At 39.7% G+C, this 18,057-nt stretch overlaps 1 protein-coding gene across 1 annotated transcript in view; it reads right to left on the bottom strand.

Annotated features, from left to right (window-relative positions):
- Window positions 1–6,652: 6,652 nt before the first annotated feature.
- Window positions 6,653–18,057, bottom strand: part of LOC145997992 (uncharacterized) — a 52,912-nt gene continuing 41,507 nt past the window's right edge. Inside the window, exons 9-14 of the mRNA XM_083134660.1 lie at window positions 16,623–16,785; window positions 15,627–15,716; window positions 14,849–14,982; window positions 10,070–13,710; window positions 8,669–8,795; window positions 6,653–7,673 (exon numbers count right to left, since the gene is read on the bottom strand). Of these exons, the coding sequence (XP_082990786.1) occupies window positions 7,373–7,673; window positions 8,669–8,795; window positions 10,070–13,710; window positions 14,849–14,982; window positions 15,627–15,716; window positions 16,623–16,785 (4,456 nt within the window). The 3' untranslated portion in view covers window positions 6,653–7,372. The remainder of the gene's footprint in view (window positions 7,674–8,668; window positions 8,796–10,069; window positions 13,711–14,848; window positions 14,983–15,626; window positions 15,717–16,622; window positions 16,786–18,057) is intronic.

Raw genomic sequence — 18,057 nt, 5'->3', positions numbered from 1 at the left:
TTCAAGATTTTAGTATGGTATTGTATTTAGGGGTATCTCAGAATTCAGAAAATATTCTCGCCTGAATTTTGTCTCTTCCACTCTTGCCACTCTTTTCTGGTCCCACTACTGTCAAATAGACTATACGTATCATTGGAACTGGATCCTGAACCTACCAGTGGCGTAGCGTGATTCTATGAAAGGTGTAAGGCTTCCTTAGATAAACCTGATCTGAATATTGGATAAAGAAAACCCAAAGATATTTTAACTAAATAGAATCTATTTGAATGTACATGTAAGTCATGCATGGGCATACTCAATTTCAAACATAAAATGCACACACTCTATGTTAACAATAATAGCATATGTATGTATTACTTAATGAAAATTCTCATTTATACTGTAACTCGATCCGACGATCCTTTAGTCTGAACACCTCCATCACGTCGTCGTAGAATCGGGAGTTTCTGGTCAACGTCTTTAGCTGCTCCTTTTCAATGGATGTAAGTCCCAAGTCAGATTTCCTTGCCTGAGTCTGTGCGCTGCGTTGAAATGTGTGAATCCTCTTCAGTGCAGAAAACTACTTTTCCACCGACGAGCTTGAGGCAGGAACAGTGAGGAAGGATTATGTTAGTTTGTACACTTGTCAACAGCTTCATTCAAATGGGTAGTACACAAGTACTCATGAAGTTCAAACACACTCTTTACTCGATATTCGGCTTCAGAATAAATTACCTGTAGCTCAACTTTCAACTGGTAGCATTTGACAAATTTCGCATACAGCTTAGTTAAGCACACAAACTCTTCTTCTGGAAAGGCCATGTCATATTTTTATTCTTATTATTAGTTTTCTTTCACTAAAAAGCCATTTGTGGGAAATGCGTAAGATACAATTTGCAAATGCAAATGCATTCGAAAATATTACTCATTATCATGGTTACGATATTTGCGCACATTTTGAAAAGCATATCAAGCAACTTAGTCAAAGGAAAGATAAAAAAATTCTGTAAATCATAACGCTAAGTATTACGAGCATGCTTTTAACATTACGGGCAACTGGGATGCACGCGCCTAACTTTGCGGGCGCTGCCGGATCTAGAATTGCGAGACATTCCTCTTTTATCTTTAACTTCGCTGCTTCTAATGAAGGTAATATCCAACATTAAACCATCTCTTTGTGAACTTAATAGTTAGTTTACACATTTAAAATGACACCCGTTTTGTTAGCTACACCTCCCGTCAAGCATTGTTGAAACAACACGGGAGTCGATTTTCTTGGTTCTCTTCCGACAGTGTAAACAGACGCAGCGGGGACAGAAATCTCGCCAGTTTGTAATGCGCATTACAGTGCGTGAGAATCGGGGCGCCCTGTCATTGGTTGATAAGATACTACGTAAGCAAACACACCCGCCATGGGCGAGTCCAAATCATTTCTTTCATTCACCCGCACGTAAGTCCTCTCAAGAGCCTTACAGAGAAACAACTCGAATCAAAACAAGTCCTCAATTGTTTCGTTAAAAGTTCTACTTGAAGTCTGATATTGCTATGTGTGTTCAAGCGATAAATACGGGAATGAAATACGTTTTCTTCAATAATTTCAGCTTGTAAGGTGGACTTACAAGCCTTACGTGGACACTACGCCGCTGGAACCTACAGTTAAAAATACAAATCTCTGCCTGCTAAAATGAGTGTGTATATATATATACATATATATATATACGCTATATATATATATATATATATATATATATATATATCAGTAATCGAGCCCAAGATATAAGATAATTCTTATATAACTATTCGAAAGTATATCGCTAAATCAAAGCGATTCGATTCTATTCTATGCAATATGTTTCTTTCTTGCGATGAACAGAATTAAACAAGAATCAAAGTGCACAAGAAATATTAAAACAAAATATATTTATTGTTCACCTACTTGCATTACTGTGCACGATTGTAAAGAAAGTCCATTCTCCTCTTTTTTCTTCTTGCAAATTTATCAACAACAACCTCGTTGAACTCTGGGATGCTACCGATGAACTCCATTTCTATCGAAAGCATGGCCAAAGCTGTTAACCTCTCTTCTGCCATTGTGCTCCGGAGAAAAGTCTTCACATGTTTAAGGGTGGAGAAACAGCGTTCAGCCTCTGCTGTTGTCATGGGAATGGTCACTAATATTCTTAATAACTTAATACATTCACTGAAAGTTGTATATAAATTGTTCCTCGTCATGAACTGTAGTAGTGCTAAAGCTCCCGACACCTCCCGGAAGTCTTGATGCATGTAAAGGATTTCCAGTTCTGTTGAATTTTGTTTTCTTCAATGAAGGGGTAATCCTCTAGAGTGTTTTGATGGAACACATGTAGAAATTTATTTTCGTAAGTGGCAAATTTATCCGAGAGAAAAAGATTTGCTACAAGAATATGGTTGGTAAACTGAAAGCGTTCCTTTGTGTGACTGATTATAACGTCGCAAACTTCCTTTGCAGCAACACTCTTAGATGTGTTCGGTTCCCGACACCTTCGCCTTGCTGATTGTGAAAATTCTTCAATTCTCTCAATATGTACGTCTCTTACTTTCTGAATTGCCAATTCGAACCCCAGCATTGCATCTTTAACCTGTATAGGAACTATATTTCGGTTCTGTAATTGCTCATACAATATATCGACATGGGGCATTATGTGGTAGAATACTGACAACCAAAACTGAAAAGTTTCAGTCTCTAGTTTTAAGCGAAGACCTCTTGCCTGAGCTATGGTGGAAGTTTGACGAGTAGTTCTTTCAATTTTCTCAAGACATTCGATTAAAGATTCCTTGTTTTCTTGAACAACCTGGACTGTTCTAGATTCAAAGTTCCACCTCGTATTTGAAACACGGGGTACTTTTTTCCCAACAATTTCGTTCAAAACTGCAGTTCTCTGTGAGGAATGTGAGAAAAAAGTGGGAATTTCGCTCAGATCAGCAAAAAACACTCGTACATCTGTATTTTGGCTGGTTGCTTGTGCCAAAATTAAATTTAAAACATGAGCATAACAATGTATGTAATATGCGTATTGAATATCTTCCCTGAGCAAAGTCTGAACACCTGAGTGGCGACCACTCATGACATTCGCACCATCATAACTTTGCGAAATAACTTTATTCGGGTCCCCAACGATTTGCATTAGTGCTTCTTTGAGGCATGTCGATAGAGCTTTAGCATCATGGTCGGGGGGAGTGAAAAAGCCCCAAGACCGTTCAACTGGGTTTCCATTGGGCAAAACATACCTCAGCACAAGAACCAATTGAAAAATTGATGAAATGTCTGTTGTTTCTTCAGCAATTACCGACACGAAGTCTGCACTCGCTATTTCATCTTTTATCTTTTCGTGACAAATTTCAAGCATGCACGATAGCAAATCATTTTTAATTTCCTTTGACGTGCCCTTAAAAACAGTTGTTTTTGTCCCTGAGGGTAACGTCAAGTTCAGAACTGAAATCAACGAGGCCACGAAAAGCTCCAGGATTTTGTGACACTTGTTTCATCATGCCCCCTGAGCGCTAATTCAAACACCCTACAAAATTTTACAGTCAACTATTTTTGACAGAATGTACCTGTTTTTACGAACCTGATCATTATCTCTGAATATTAACTCTGTACGCATTGTCAAGTTGCAGTCGTATGTCTTGTTTCCCCAGAAGATTGAGCTCTAACTCAGAATTCATGTGAGTCTTGGAAATGTCGTGTTTCTTGATTTCTTGGGACAAGTGACCGAGGTCAACAACCCCTGTTTTCGTCCATGATACTTCGCCATCCACACTAAATAATAAACAAGGGAAAGAGAATAACCTGTTAGTTTCACGGCACCCACAAATCCATTCATTTCTTGTATATACATCCATGTTAAATTTCCTTATGATTTCGATCGTTGGGTAATGTCCAAGGGGGGCGTCGGCCGACCGGCACGCTTTACCTCCAGTTTCCTTTCAAGGGTCAGTGACGAAAATTTTGTTCCCGTTAGGCTTTTCACTGTAACACTAGCCATTTGAATAAACGTATTTCTAACTTCTCACACAGGAACAACTCACTCCACTCACTCACCATGCCAAATATATTTCAATCACCAGCCACGCACTTCAAAACAAACTAACAAGTATGGAGACAAGACACGTAACAAAGTCAATCGCGCGCGTCCCTTCGAACACCCTCTCGCTCTAGAGTATAACTGATCGCACGAAACCCAAACAACTTTTTGGTCGTCTTCTGACGTAAGTGCGAAATGCCTTCATTGTTAGGTTAGGCTTGATAGGTTTATTTCTCTTAGCATAAAGAGCAAATACTACATTTTTGGTCAAGCACGGTAAAGCCCCGAAAATTGCAGTGTATATATTCTAAGACAACTAAACCTAAAAAGCCTAACATGTCAACGAAAGCATTTAGTCTGACGTAAGAAGACCAAAAGGTTGTTAAGTCTTGTCCGATAAGCGACCCCTCGCCCTATTTTTGACTTTTCGCTCCTTCCACCTCCATCTTAAAGAAGAAAACTCTGAATGTGTAGGCAAGTTGTTTTCTATCATATTCATCTTATTTGTTCCATCCAGGCCCGTAGCCAGGCAGGGGCCAAGGGGGCTCAGCCCCCCTGGAACTGCCATCAGTCCCCCCCTGGCACTGGCGTCAGCCCCCTTGACATTAGGTAAAACTATTTTGTATAATTTGTTTGCAGTGAAGAGTAAAAAATGTAGACAGCACATATTATTTTGTTCACAACTTTGGTAAAGTATAAACAGTGGCGACTCGTGGCATTTTCGGAGTGTTGGAAGAAGGTATGGTAAACCGGCGAAGGTTTGAAAAATGCGTTCAATTACAGTCGCATGTACTGCACATAAATCCTTTGCATTTAGAATGTTAACTGCAGGCCATGCTCAAGATGTGGCAAGGGGCCCTTGCTCCTCACTTTGAACTACGAAATATTTAAATGTGAACCTATAAAAATCGACGAAAATAAAATTGACGATATTTCAGATTTTGCAAGAATTTATATTTTCTTCCCCCTCCCTGTCGTGTGGATTGACGATAATAAAAATTGTTGCTTAAACTTCGAAATTATGCTAAATACTTCTAAATTGTGGTAGGATTTATTATAAATTATTTATTTTTTCGGATAATTGTAATTCTGCGTCTCCTTTTCTAGAGTTTTGAACTTGTGTTACTTATTTTTAACATCTATGTAATAGTGTAAATTTCCCCTCCAAAATTGTTTAAAATGGTGCAACAAACGACATGTGTTCAACATAGAACTTAAAAAGGTTTGAGAAAATTGTTTGGGTAAATATGCGATATAGCCAGTGACTGCATTGTATAAACAATTGAACCCGCACAGTGATAGATCGATTTAAGAAAAAGATTATACAACATGTTTGAGTGCTGCCACCTATATTTTTGTTCGAAGATAAAATAGTTGCCGTTCGATGTCGAATAGAAACGTGTTGAAGTATTTTACGTATGTGTGGTTAATACAATAACATCAAGTAAATGTTGCAAGGAAAGTGCATATATCTGGATTGGATCATTTATTACCATGCCCTACATGTGTCTGATTGCTGTAAGCACTCTGGCTTGAAGACAATCACAGGATAACCGAAAATCCTCCGAATATCAATTAAAGGTACGTAAAAGTAAAATAAAATAACTGATTTAATTTTGTTTTGCTTCATGTTCCTTATATTAATTTCTATAATGTAGGTATCAACACAAATAGCTAAGTACAATTTTATTGTTCACGGGGAAATGATTAGGCAAATAATGCAGTAGCCTATTGGAAATAGAGCAGGTAATCTATTTATTAAATGATTTTTAAAAATTTTGTTTCCGTTTTTGAGGAAATCGAACCAGAGAACTGACCCGTCCCAAGGTGGATACATCCAGATCGATCAACCAGAGCTAATGAACTGGTGTTGGCTGGCACAAAATGACATCATATTGAGATTGTTTTACTTTTTTAAATGGCCGAAACGACTACGTGCTCGATTTTAACGAAATCTGTTGCAGAGTTCTTCAATAGCAAGATGGATATTATCAATATCTAGCAATATTACGTAGCCACGAAACTATTGAGATAATCTAGACAACAGCGAAAGCAAACCTCACGTGGCCTCCCCGATGGCGCAGTGGTATCGTCGTCGCCTTGTAACCAAGGGGCCCCGGGTTCAATACCCGCTGGAGGCACATAGTTGTTCGGATCCCACCTTAAACTGTAGGTTCAGTTCCGATTAACCTTACTGTGCATAAAGTGGACTTAAAACACCAAATCAATCAATCAATCAAACCACACGAAGATTCACGTGAATGCTGTAAAAGAAATAAAGAAATTCTAAGGACATGTAATTTTTCAGATTTAGGAATATCACAGCGGTTTTTCGAAAGGAGACGAAAATTTGGGTCCGTGTGCATCAAGCTTTTAGAAAGTCTTAGGCCAAAAAAGAATTCTCTGAATTATCTTCTGAAATGCCTACTTATTAAAGGAGCACTCTAAAACTGCATATTTATTAAGATCTCCAACCTACGTTGAACGATAATTCCCTTGAGTCCACCTGTGTATAATTCGCCTTGGTTTAATCAAGTATATTTGGTTCAAGTAGACTTATGATGATAAATAATATCCAGATTGTAATTTTGTTAAATTTATTTGCATTGATGAGCATTCTGAGACAAATTGAAAGTCTGAAGCCAAGGACGAATCACATGTTAAATTTAATAAAAAATGAACTTCAGTAAAAACGATATTTACGCAAATAAGTTTTAAATAAATAAGGCACTGTACAGTTTCGTCATTCAATTTAATGTACATTCTACTCTCTCACACACAGAATGCATGTCAATACACAGAAAAATGGATAATTATTTTACTTTAACATATTAAAGTGCATGAAATTCTGACGTTACATCTAGGCACATCCCCAGTTTATATGTTACAGAAAAACACATCAAAAGATACATTTTCAACTGCCATTTCGCTTAATGCGTAAAAAAAGAATAAATTATGCACATCATAAACGATCATTTCACAAAAACGAAAAGTGTACATTCTCTATACTGACGCGTTAAAATGCATCAACTACTAATCATCAATCACCATTCATCATGTCATGATGCTTTGAGTTCCGTGTTCAATATTTATGTAGAATGAGGTAGTGAGAAAAGTTAAACCTGAAATTGGAAAAACTTGAAAGAAACGTGGTTTGGAAAGAGAAGTGTGAATGGGATTAATATCTCACACTGCAACTGATAAGACTAAGTTGAAACATCAGCTTGATAGGTTCCTCGCCAGAAATTGAAGTTATTGTAGCTTGTTATTTTGAATTGTAGATTAAAGTATTACTATAACCACAAAAAAAGTTCGTTGCAACTGGAAAGCTATGTTGCCAGATAATAAACCACAGACAGAAGCAAGGTGATCAAAAATGAGTATCTACTCTCGGTGGAACTGTTCGGTGAACTCTGTAGTTTCTCAGGTTGAACAACTAGATTTTCCATTGTAGGACATTCTGCTTCCTGACAAGGCTCTTTCTTGGGATCCGGTTTATTTATTTTCGTACATTCGAACTCGTCTAGTTCAATCTCGTTTCCTTCTTCTCCCAAACAACACACAACATAACTCACTCTTTCGCCCGCACCACACGACACGCTGCACCCTGACCAACCTTTGTGTTTCCACCTGCAAGATAGAATATGCACCGTAGTCAGTTTTTGCAAGGTATTGAAGAATAATAGCCCCGTCTAGTTCGTTGCATTTTTGGGCTCTCTTTACATTCACGTGTCTAATTGGTTTCAAAGTGCTAACCGATTCGTCTACTTCGTGTATTTGGTGTCTGCGTCGTTTGCGCTAGGTTCTGGATGGATGTACAATGAGATGTATGGTCACGTGGTACGTGCTTACCAATGAAATGAACGTTGAAAGCAGCAGGTAGGCATTGGACCTCCTGAATTTGAACACCGCCATTCTTGCGTAAAGTGTCAACATGGTTGAATACAAATGCCTTACATCTGCGCGGGATCCAGTGTCAAAAAGTGCATCGAACTAGACGGGACTAATACTAAGTTAAAAATTGAATTGTAGGCGTGGTTTCTTTGAATCACAGATAGAGGGCAAGCAATGCTCATTCATCTTCATCGTGGCGATTGGGATAAAGAGGGAGAAAAAGCGATCAAAGCAAGAAAACTATAACAGAAGTCAATTCAAATTGATTAGCAGCAACAAGTCTACCATATAAAAGTTTATTTGGGTCAAGCTGTAGTACATTTTCTTAAAAGGAGACATCATTTTGTATAACTAGGATATTTCATTCATTTCGCATAATTTGAAACGTCAGTAGCTCAATTATCACTTTGCCTTCTAAAATTAGCTTCTAATACTGAAAATTATTGATAAATAAGAAGAGGATAATAGATGTATTTCCCGTTTGGGAATAAATATATAAATGTAGTGTCTGAGGAACAAAATCCCAAGGCTATTCGAACACTTCTTATCGTCGCGATTAATCAAATAATTAGACAAGCGATATAAAATAACCGAAATAGAGAGAGAAAAGAACGAACACTATTTCTTACTCATTAACGATCTCTCTGTACCTGTAAATATTTCTACGATTTATGTAATAATAGCACAGAGAAACTTTATTTAAATACTGTTTACTCTTTGATAATACTTACTGCGGGCAAGCTTCTGTGTTGCATATCGTGTCTTCTCCCTTCACCCTTGGTTTGCTCATTCCTTGACACAAGGACTGATCCACAATTTCATTCCCATCTTTACACACAGCTGTGAAATTCCTGTATCCTGGGAAGCAAGAAATGAAATATTTTAGGACAAACAAATACGTTTTTCAAACCATTACGCCGACTACACATTTATGAGGTAGCTAAATTCTTATAAAGTATCTTTCTTCTTGTATTTGTAGCTACATATTGTTCTTATGTTCCGTTGCTTTGGATAATCGTGACGATGAAGAATGATTATACATTCTGTATGGAATTGGTGATGATACACTAACAAAGACACAGTCGTACCAAGATCAGGGCTCGAATCCAGAATGTTCGGTGACGAGATTATGAGTCGAATACTCAACGCACTCTGCTGCCAATGGGGATCTCTCTGTGTCTGTCTGCGCTGGACTCATCACCCAATAAGAAGGTACTTTGCAGACCTTTCCCCCAAAAGGGCTGTTGTGCCACGCTGTTTATTTATAATAAAGACTCGTATGTAATAAAGGCAGACACGAAATAATATAAGTATTAAAATGGGTTAAAAATATTCACATGATAATAGTATAAAACTAATTGCAAACAATAAACTATATTTCAAAATAAGTTTTTTGAAAGACCGTGAATTTCGTTTACATACTTAGTGGGTCTTGAGATGAAATTGCCTGTCTCAAGCGGTATTTTAGTATTCCAATCAACCTCTCATAACTGTGGAAGTGTACCCTCATCCAGATTATCTACTGAACCAATATATATGCTTTGCAAGAAAAAAAAATACCAGTGTGTTTGATGTGTTTATTTCTAGTCATTTGAAATAAAAATTGTTAACTCAGAATGAACATTAGAGGTGAGTGTACAGAGGTAATCTTCCCCATGAGGGATTTGGGGAAAGGTAGAGATACTTGCTCCACAAAATTTGTCGTCCATGATTCAAACTATTTGAAATCAAAGGTATGCACTTTGCTAAGAACTTGCTCTATCAAACATTGAATTGATTTAATATTTAGCCTGTCAAAGGTAGCGACTGAAACTATTGGGTACATAATCTTCCGACAATAGAGATTAATTTAACTGGAGTAGAGTTGAGAGGCAAATAGAGATACAAAGAAGTGGGGAAGAGAGAGATGAGAAAGAGACAGAGAGTTAAGTAGTTGTCGATAAGATTGGGATACCATTGCAATATTCAATGCTATCGTTTTCTTTCGACTTCATATCTCGCACCCTTATAGTGAGCTCTACTCTCTAGACACTATGCTTAGGGCGACTTATTAGATGGCAATTGGTGATAGAGAAAGATCCATAATTACTCCTTATACTTTAATGAGAAATTAGAAACACACAAACACTTACCTCCGCCACATGTGACGTTGCACGTTCCCGGCTCGTTCATCCACTGCACACTGGCTGCCCCTGCATTTACAACGTCTCCTATCTCCATAGCATCTATTAACTTCCCGTTCGATGTGTCATGTCCCTTCTTTTCTCCTGCAAGATAGCTTATCCCTTGGTGTTGTCTTTTATTAGTATGTATCAGTCGAGATACTTTATGTGCCTGGGAGTTCTCATGGATTTTATGAACTAAAGGAAACTTGTTCGCCCATTCTTTAGTTGAATGTGTGCCTGTTTTCAATTTTGTTCTTGCTTCTTGTCCAGAAGATTTCTCTATCTTTGTGCTGTTTTCTTGATTTGTCTCTGACCCATCCTGTTTCTTTGTGCTGCTAAGGTAATCTTGATCAGAACTTCTAGTATTCATTGTGGCGCTCTCTCCAACATGTTCGGAATCTTCAATTTCTTCAGACGCTTCCCCTGTATCTTGAATACTTTCTGGAATATTTACAAAACCAATCATTTGTTCTATCTCCTGAATTGTAACATTTATCATATAATCACTTGATAATATAGGCGTGTCTTCTACGTCATTTTCCGGCTCTTCTGTTGCATTCTTGTATTCGTCTAGTTCAGTGAAATTTCCACTCTCAACCGGCCGAGAGTCATTTCCCACCCTCTCTGAGCCTGATCCCGTAGTGGGTCTCACAGTGGTAGTTACACTGAAAGCTGAATGGACAGCAGACTTCGTAGTGGGTGTCCCAGTGGTAGTTACTTTGAAAGTTGAATGGACAGCAGACTTCGTAGTGGGTGTCCCAGTGCTGGTTACATTGGAAGCTGAATGGACAGCATACTTCATAGTGGGTGTCCCAGTGCTGGTTACATTGAAAGCTGAATGGACAGCAGACTTCGTAGTGGATCTCCCAGTGGTGGTTACATTGAAGGCTGAATGGACAGCAGACTTCGTAGTGGGTCTCTCAGTGGTGGTTATATTGAAGGCTGAATGGAGAGCAGACTTCGTAGTGGATCTTCCAGTGGTGGTTACATTGAAGGCTGAATGGACAGCAGACTTCGTAGTGGGTGTCCCAGTGCTGGTTACATTGAAAGCTGAATGGACAGCAGACTTCATAGCGGGTGTCCCAGTGCTGGTTACATTGAAAGCTGAATGGACAGCAGACTTCGTAGTGGATCTTCCAGTGGTGGTTATATTGAAGGCTGAATGGACAGCAGACTTCGTAGTGGATCTTCCAGTGGTGGTTACATTGAAGGCTGAATGGACAGCAGACTTCGTAGTGGGTGTCCCAGTGCTGGTTACATTGAAAGCTGAATGGACAGCAGACTTCGTAGTGGATCTCCCAGTGGTGGTTACATTGAAGGCTGAATGGACAGCAGACTTCGTAGTGGATCTTCCAGTGGTGGTTACATTGAAGGCTGAATGGACAGCAGACTTCGTAGTGGGTCTCTCAGTGGTGGTTATACTGAAGACTGAATGAATAGCAGACTTCGTAGTGGGTCTCCCAGTGCTGGTTACATTGAAAGCTGAATGGACAGCAGACTTCGTAGTGGATCTCTCAGTGGTGGTTACATTGAATCCTGAATGGACAGCAAACTTCGTAGTGGGTTTCTCAGTGGTGGTTATATTGAAGGCTGAATGGACAACAGACTTCGTAGTGGGTGTCCCAGTGCTGGTTACATTGAATGCTGAATGGACAGCAGACTTCGTAGTGGGTGTCCCAGTGCTGGTTACATTGGAAGCTGAATGGACAGCAGACTTCATAGTGGGTGTCCCAGTGTTGATTACATTGAAAGCTGAATGGACAGCAGACTTCGTAGTGGGTGTTTCAGTGGTGGTTACATTGAAAGCTGAATGGACAGCAGACTTCGTAGTGGGTCTCTCAGTGGTGGTTATATTGAAGACTGAATGAATAGCAGACTTCGTAGTGGGTGTTCCAGTGCTGGTTACATTGGAAGCTGAATGGACAGCAGACTTCATAGTGGGTGTCCCAGTGTTGATTACATTGAAAGCTGAATGGACAGCAGACTTCGTAGTGGGTGTTTCAGTGGTGGTTACATTGAAAGCTGAATGGACAGCAGACTTCGTAGTGGGTCTCTCAGTGGTGGTTATATTGAAGACTGAATGAATAGCAGACTTCGTAGTGGGTGTCCCAGTGCTGGTTACATTGGAAGCTGAATGGACAGCAGACTTCATAGTGGGTGTCCCAGTGTTGATTACATTGAAAGCTGAATGGACAGCAGACTTCGTAGTGGGTGTTTCAGTGGTGGTTACATTGAAAGCTGAATGGACAGCAGACTTCGTAGTGGGTCTCTCAGTGGTGGTTATATTGAAGACTGAATGAATAGCAGACTTCGTAGTGGGTGTTCCAGTGCTGGTTACATTGGAAGCTGAATGGACAGCAGACTTCATAGTGGGTGTCCCAGTGTTGATTACATTGAAAGCTGAATGGACAGCAGACTTCGTAGTGGGTGTTTCAGTGGTGGTTACATTGAAAGCTGAATGGACAGCAGACTTCGTAGTGGGTCTCTCAGTGGTGGTTATATTGAAGACTGAATGAATAGCAGACTTCGTAGTGGGTGTCCCAGTGCTGGTTACATTGGAAGCTGAATGGACAGCAGACTTCATAGTGGGTGTCCCAGTGTTGATTACATTGAAAGCTGAATGGACAGCAGACTTCGTAGTGGGTGTTTCAGTGGTGGTTACATTGAAAGCTGAATGGACAGCAGACTTCGTAGTGGATCTTCCAGTGGTGGTTACATTGAATGCTGAATGGACAGCAGACTTCGTAGTGGGTCTCTCAGTGGTGTATATATTGAAGACTGAATGAATAGCAGACTTCGTAGCGGGTCTCCCAGTGCTGGTTACATTGAAGGCTGAATGGACAGCAGACTTCGTAGTGGATCTCCCAGTGGTGGTTACATTGAAAGCTGAGTGGACAGAAGACTTTGTAGTGGGTTTCTCAGTGGTGGTTTCTGGGAAAGCTGAAGTGACATAATGTCTCGTAGTCTGTCTCTCAGTGGTGGTTTCTGGGAAAGCTGAAGTGACATACTGCCTCGTAGTCTGTCTCTCAGTGGTGGTTTCTGGGAAAGCTGAAGTGACATACTGCCTCGTAGTCTGTCTCTCAGTGGTGGTTTCTGGGAAAGCTGAAGTGACATACTGCCTCGAAATCTGTCTCTCAGTGGTGGTTTCCGGGAAAGCTGAATTGGCATCATGCTTCGTAATCTGTCTCTCAGTGGTGATTTCAGGGAAATCTGAAGTGACATCATGCCTTGTAGTCTCTCTCTCATTATCTTTTGGTTCGGCAACTGTAGAAAAAAAAGAATAGCCGTCGGTTTGTTCTGTCGCATCAAGTAGGGTGTTGTCGTTTATTAACGTCAGCTCCCTTAATCTGATGGGAATATTCATTGGTATTAGAGTGCTTGGATGATATTCCTCATGTTCCTGCGCGAATTGTTGTGATGTAATGTGTGATATTTGCGTCACAGATTCTCCTGTTGACAATTCCTCTTGCGATGATATGCGTTCACCATGAGAGTCGAACTTCTTCTCGTTTCTTTGTTCATCCCCTTTCTTCTTTCCAATCCTGTTTTCACCTCCCATGCTGTTCATGATCATGTCGTTGAAATTCCCATTGTACATTTTTCCAGAACTGTAATTTAAGAATAAAATGTATTTAATTGTAAGTATACATCACATCAGTGCATTGTCTGCACAGTTATTAATAAGCTTTAAGTTACACTGTTCTAATTTGGAACTTCCTTATTACATTACAATATGTCTGCGTTACTCACGACTTTTGCCGCAAAATGCGCATGCGCTGTCTGGGCGAATACATTGGCAAAATAAGGAAACGGTAAAGCAAGCTTCGTGAAAGTTCTCTTCTGCCACGCATGCGCCAACTGGAAATGTCGACTGTCATAATAGGGGTGAAGGTTTTACGTGGGATACATACGGGAAAGGAGGGAAAATCATCTGCTGTTGAAGTTTTAAACGCAGTATCGTCGCCGTAGTAAAGAGTGGACGATAATAAATAACGAACGCATACAATCGGAACAGTGGTCTGAAGCTAGGCGCGGATCCAAGGGGAAGGCGACAGGGGCGATCGCTCCTCCCAACTGCCAGGCTTTTGGATATATTAACATGCCTAATATTTTTGAAGACTCAAATGTTCTGTCTTTTATCACCAAGTTTAAAAGGCTCGAGTTTTACTTAAGTCCACTTTATGCCATGTTAGGTTAATTGGAACCGGGCCTACAGTTTAAATTTAGGTCCGAACCGCTGTGCAATATGCCTCCGAACGGGATCGAACTCGAGATATCTTGAAAGAATATGTTTTTGTTTTCTTTATTTGTTCACTTGACTCCTCATATCAGATCTTTCAGTTTACCATGGCAATGGGAGAAGTTATGATATCGGCATACAATAATAACCATCTATTCCAGCCCTGGGCCCCTATTTTTGCAAGACAATATGCTAATATGTAGGACATGGTTCCTGTTTACAGTGATATATACATAAAACAGTGCAAGTGTAGGTTAGAACTGATTGTCTGTGAGGTGAAGTACCAGACTGAAAATCGCCCGTCCCAACTGTAACTTCTAGATCCGATACCGTCATAAACACAGCATAGTTTCGTTCATGTTTCTACCCATTTCCCCTCTCGCATTTGGACTTGTCCACTCGAGATAGGCACGTCTTCCATGGTGGCGAACAGTGACACTTCTATCGGATCATAAATGATCTTATCAAACACACTCTTGCTCATGCGTAATAGATCGAACACATACCTATGGAACTTCCTCCTTGAACCTGACCTTCTTGATGCTCGTCTCGTAGTTCCCTTAGAGGTTGGAGCGGTGGTTGCAGCTACATATTTGGCCTTTGAAGCTTCCTCAGCAACACATTTCCCGCTGCTGCACCGCTGGAAAAGAATTGAATAAACTAGCATTTAGATTAAAACTAACGCCCGACCCCGTGGCGGAGTGCTTATCACAAGGCGCCACGACGCACTGGGGCCTGAGTTCGAATCCCGATCTAGGCATGTGTATTCCTTACGAGTGTACATTCTTCAATTCCATCATATCACTCATCCTCATCTTCGTGAGTAGCCAAAAGTGGCAGAAAAGTGAAGTAAAATAAACGAAATCGACCAAAGAGAATCGGAGAATAATGATGCTTTGGTTTGCATTTCCACTCGTATTAAGATTTCGTGCAATACACCCCTGAATCCCTATTAACCTCATATGTGTTAATATTAATTGTGTCAGGGGACGAACAGGGCGAACTCCTTCGACGATAAGTGAAAGCTCCTGTTTGCAGAACATTTTAATTCTACAGATTGTACGTTCAAGTTTGTTTTTAAGTCCACTTTGTGCAAATATAAGCTAATCAGGGCTGGACCTACAATTTTTAGTGGAATCCGAACCACTACGTGCCTCCACCATGTATCGAACCCCTTGATCCCCCAGGTTTGGCACCTAATCGTCTCTACTGTGTGTAAGTACACGCATTTTGTACATCTTGTTTAAATTCAACATGAACAACGACTTGCAATTGGCTACTTACCTTATTGTTGGCGCACCTTGTTCCCTCAAGGGCTGGATGAGCTCGTATTCCATGCGTGCTGTTCCGACACCATAGCTCACGGCAGATATTCTACAAAACAGAAATGGAATTTTTTAAAAAATAATTGAGTGAAGTGATTTTTTACTTACATTCTCAGTAAAATTACCAACACGATTTGAAATTTCAGTATTTGATACAGCGCTTGAAGTAGAAAATGTTAGCTGGCGGGGATGCTCCTATGGTTTAACATGGTTACAATAAGACAGCTGGGGAGGGATGCTTTGCGAAAAATTTGCTATCTGGGAATATACCCCGTTCTCTTCAAGCACTGATTTAATATAACATTTTCAATATTGTGATAATCTCCTTTGATTTTCAGTATTTCAGATATTCTAACTTTCAAACGTTTTCAATATACATTTTTTGATATCTGATTTTTGGAATTTTACAATTGTGTTATTTCAGATTTAATATTCTAATATTTTAACGTTGTAGTATTTTGATATTAAGTATTTTCTTGACTATCAAAAATATATATTCAAAAAGCACATAAAAATCAGGATTTTGATTTTTAAAGAATTTTCGTGTACTGCTATTTCAGAATTCCGCTCTAGAAAGTAAGAAAATAACGGTGTCGAAACTCTGCACGCTAATCACGGGCAGGCTTTGGCCCTTGAAAGAGCTTTCGCGGCATAAAGCTTAGTATATGTACGTGTAATATATAATATAGTATTTTGATATCCTGATTGTACAAAATTTTCACATTCTGACATTTTTATATTTTGGAATTTTTGATATTTTGATATTTCTGTAGTTGATATTCTGAGAGTTCCATATTTTCGTAGTATCTGTCTTTGGAATAACTACAATTTGATAACACATCCCTTCCTGTTCGATTCTTCGTAGAGGGATGGTGAGTCTCCGGTTTATTTACGCACGTTGGAAGTTAATATGTAAGAACAAAATACGAATTGAAGAGCGAACGGTCATAGGTACCTCGTAGGGCCTCTTGTTGGTAGCCAGAGGGTAGAAACTGGTGCCGAATTTGATCTTGCATTGCTGCTTCGCCGAAAACGATTTCCCGGTCGGAGATCCATCGCCCTTGTACTCAAAAGCATCGCTCTTGGCCGGCTGGTCGTTGAGGCAAGACGTTTGTCTCCTGTAAATTAAAGAAGTTTAGTTTATTATTTTATTAATAATAAAATGATTGATGTTCAAGAGCGTACTGATAATCTGGACTTTGCTTATTGTTCCATTCTACGAAGCTCCCTTGAGAAAGGGAGAGTAAAGAGAATCATACTGAACTACTATATAGTATTCAAGAGCGTATATTCTAGGCTATCCTATCTGCGAAGCCTGAAGCCTAGAGAGTAAAGCACAGAATAAAAGTAGATTAGGAACTGTGAATAAATTTACTCATTTCAATAAGAAAAGAATGGCGATTATGAAGTTGGCAACCTGAATTCTTAGCAGTTGGCAACTTGATTTGTAGTAACACTTGAAGCTTTCCTGGCGACGAATGATGAACAGATTCTCTCACCTGGTCGATAGCCTGAGAAATCTGTTCAACCTGATTTGTGATTTGATTTGCTTTATTTTACTTCGCCTTTTGTGCCACTTTTGGCTAATTTGCGAAGATGGGGATGAGTGATGATATGATGAAATTGATGAATGGACACTCACAAATATCCATGCCCAGGCCAGGATTCGAACCCGGGACCCCTGGTTCTTAGAAGTTGGCAACCTGAATTCTTAGAAGTTGGCAACCTGAATTCTTAGAAGTTGGCAACCTGAACTCTTAGAAGTTGGCAACCTGAGCTCTTAGAAGTTGGCAACCTGAATTTTTAGTAGTTGGCAACCTGAATTCTAAGAAGTTTGTAACCTGCCTGTCGTTGGGATGGCAATGTGGCTTCCTTGAAGACGTCAAGTGTGAGCAAAATGGATGTGTCTAACCACTTATACAGAGGATTTAGGCGAACCTAGTCTTCTCTCTTCCCCCATAGCCTAGGACAGGGGTTCGCAAACTTTTTCGTTTCACAGCGCCCTTGGTGTTTCAAGTTTTCCCAGGGCGCCCAAGTCAGAATGTAGGCCTATCTAACACTTGCAACACTCATTTATTGTGGTTAGGTTGTTTGCCTTAAGTTAAAAAACAAACATATATTTAATTTCAGAAACATTTTGTGAAAAAAAGTTCTAAAACCACGTGTAGACTAATAAGTAAGTGTCATTTCAGTGAAAATAGTGGAACATTTCGCGGCGTCCCTGTAAGGGAGAATTCACACCGAAGAGACACGCGGCACGAGAGTTTCACACCGAAGAGAGAAGATGCACGCGACACGCGGGAAGCGACACTTGTTTCTTTGCTCAGTTTGCATGATGGTACCGATATAATTGCATTAATCAGTTTATTAGTCACCCGAAGAAAAACGTA

Source organism: Lepisma saccharinum, chromosome 1 (genome assembly GCF_977018435.1).
Source record: "Lepisma saccharinum chromosome 1, izLepSacc3.1, whole genome shotgun sequence".
Taxonomy (NCBI): Eukaryota; Metazoa; Arthropoda; class Insecta; order Zygentoma; family Lepismatidae; genus Lepisma; species Lepisma saccharinum.
This window is presented reverse-complemented; position numbering and strand designations above follow the sequence as displayed.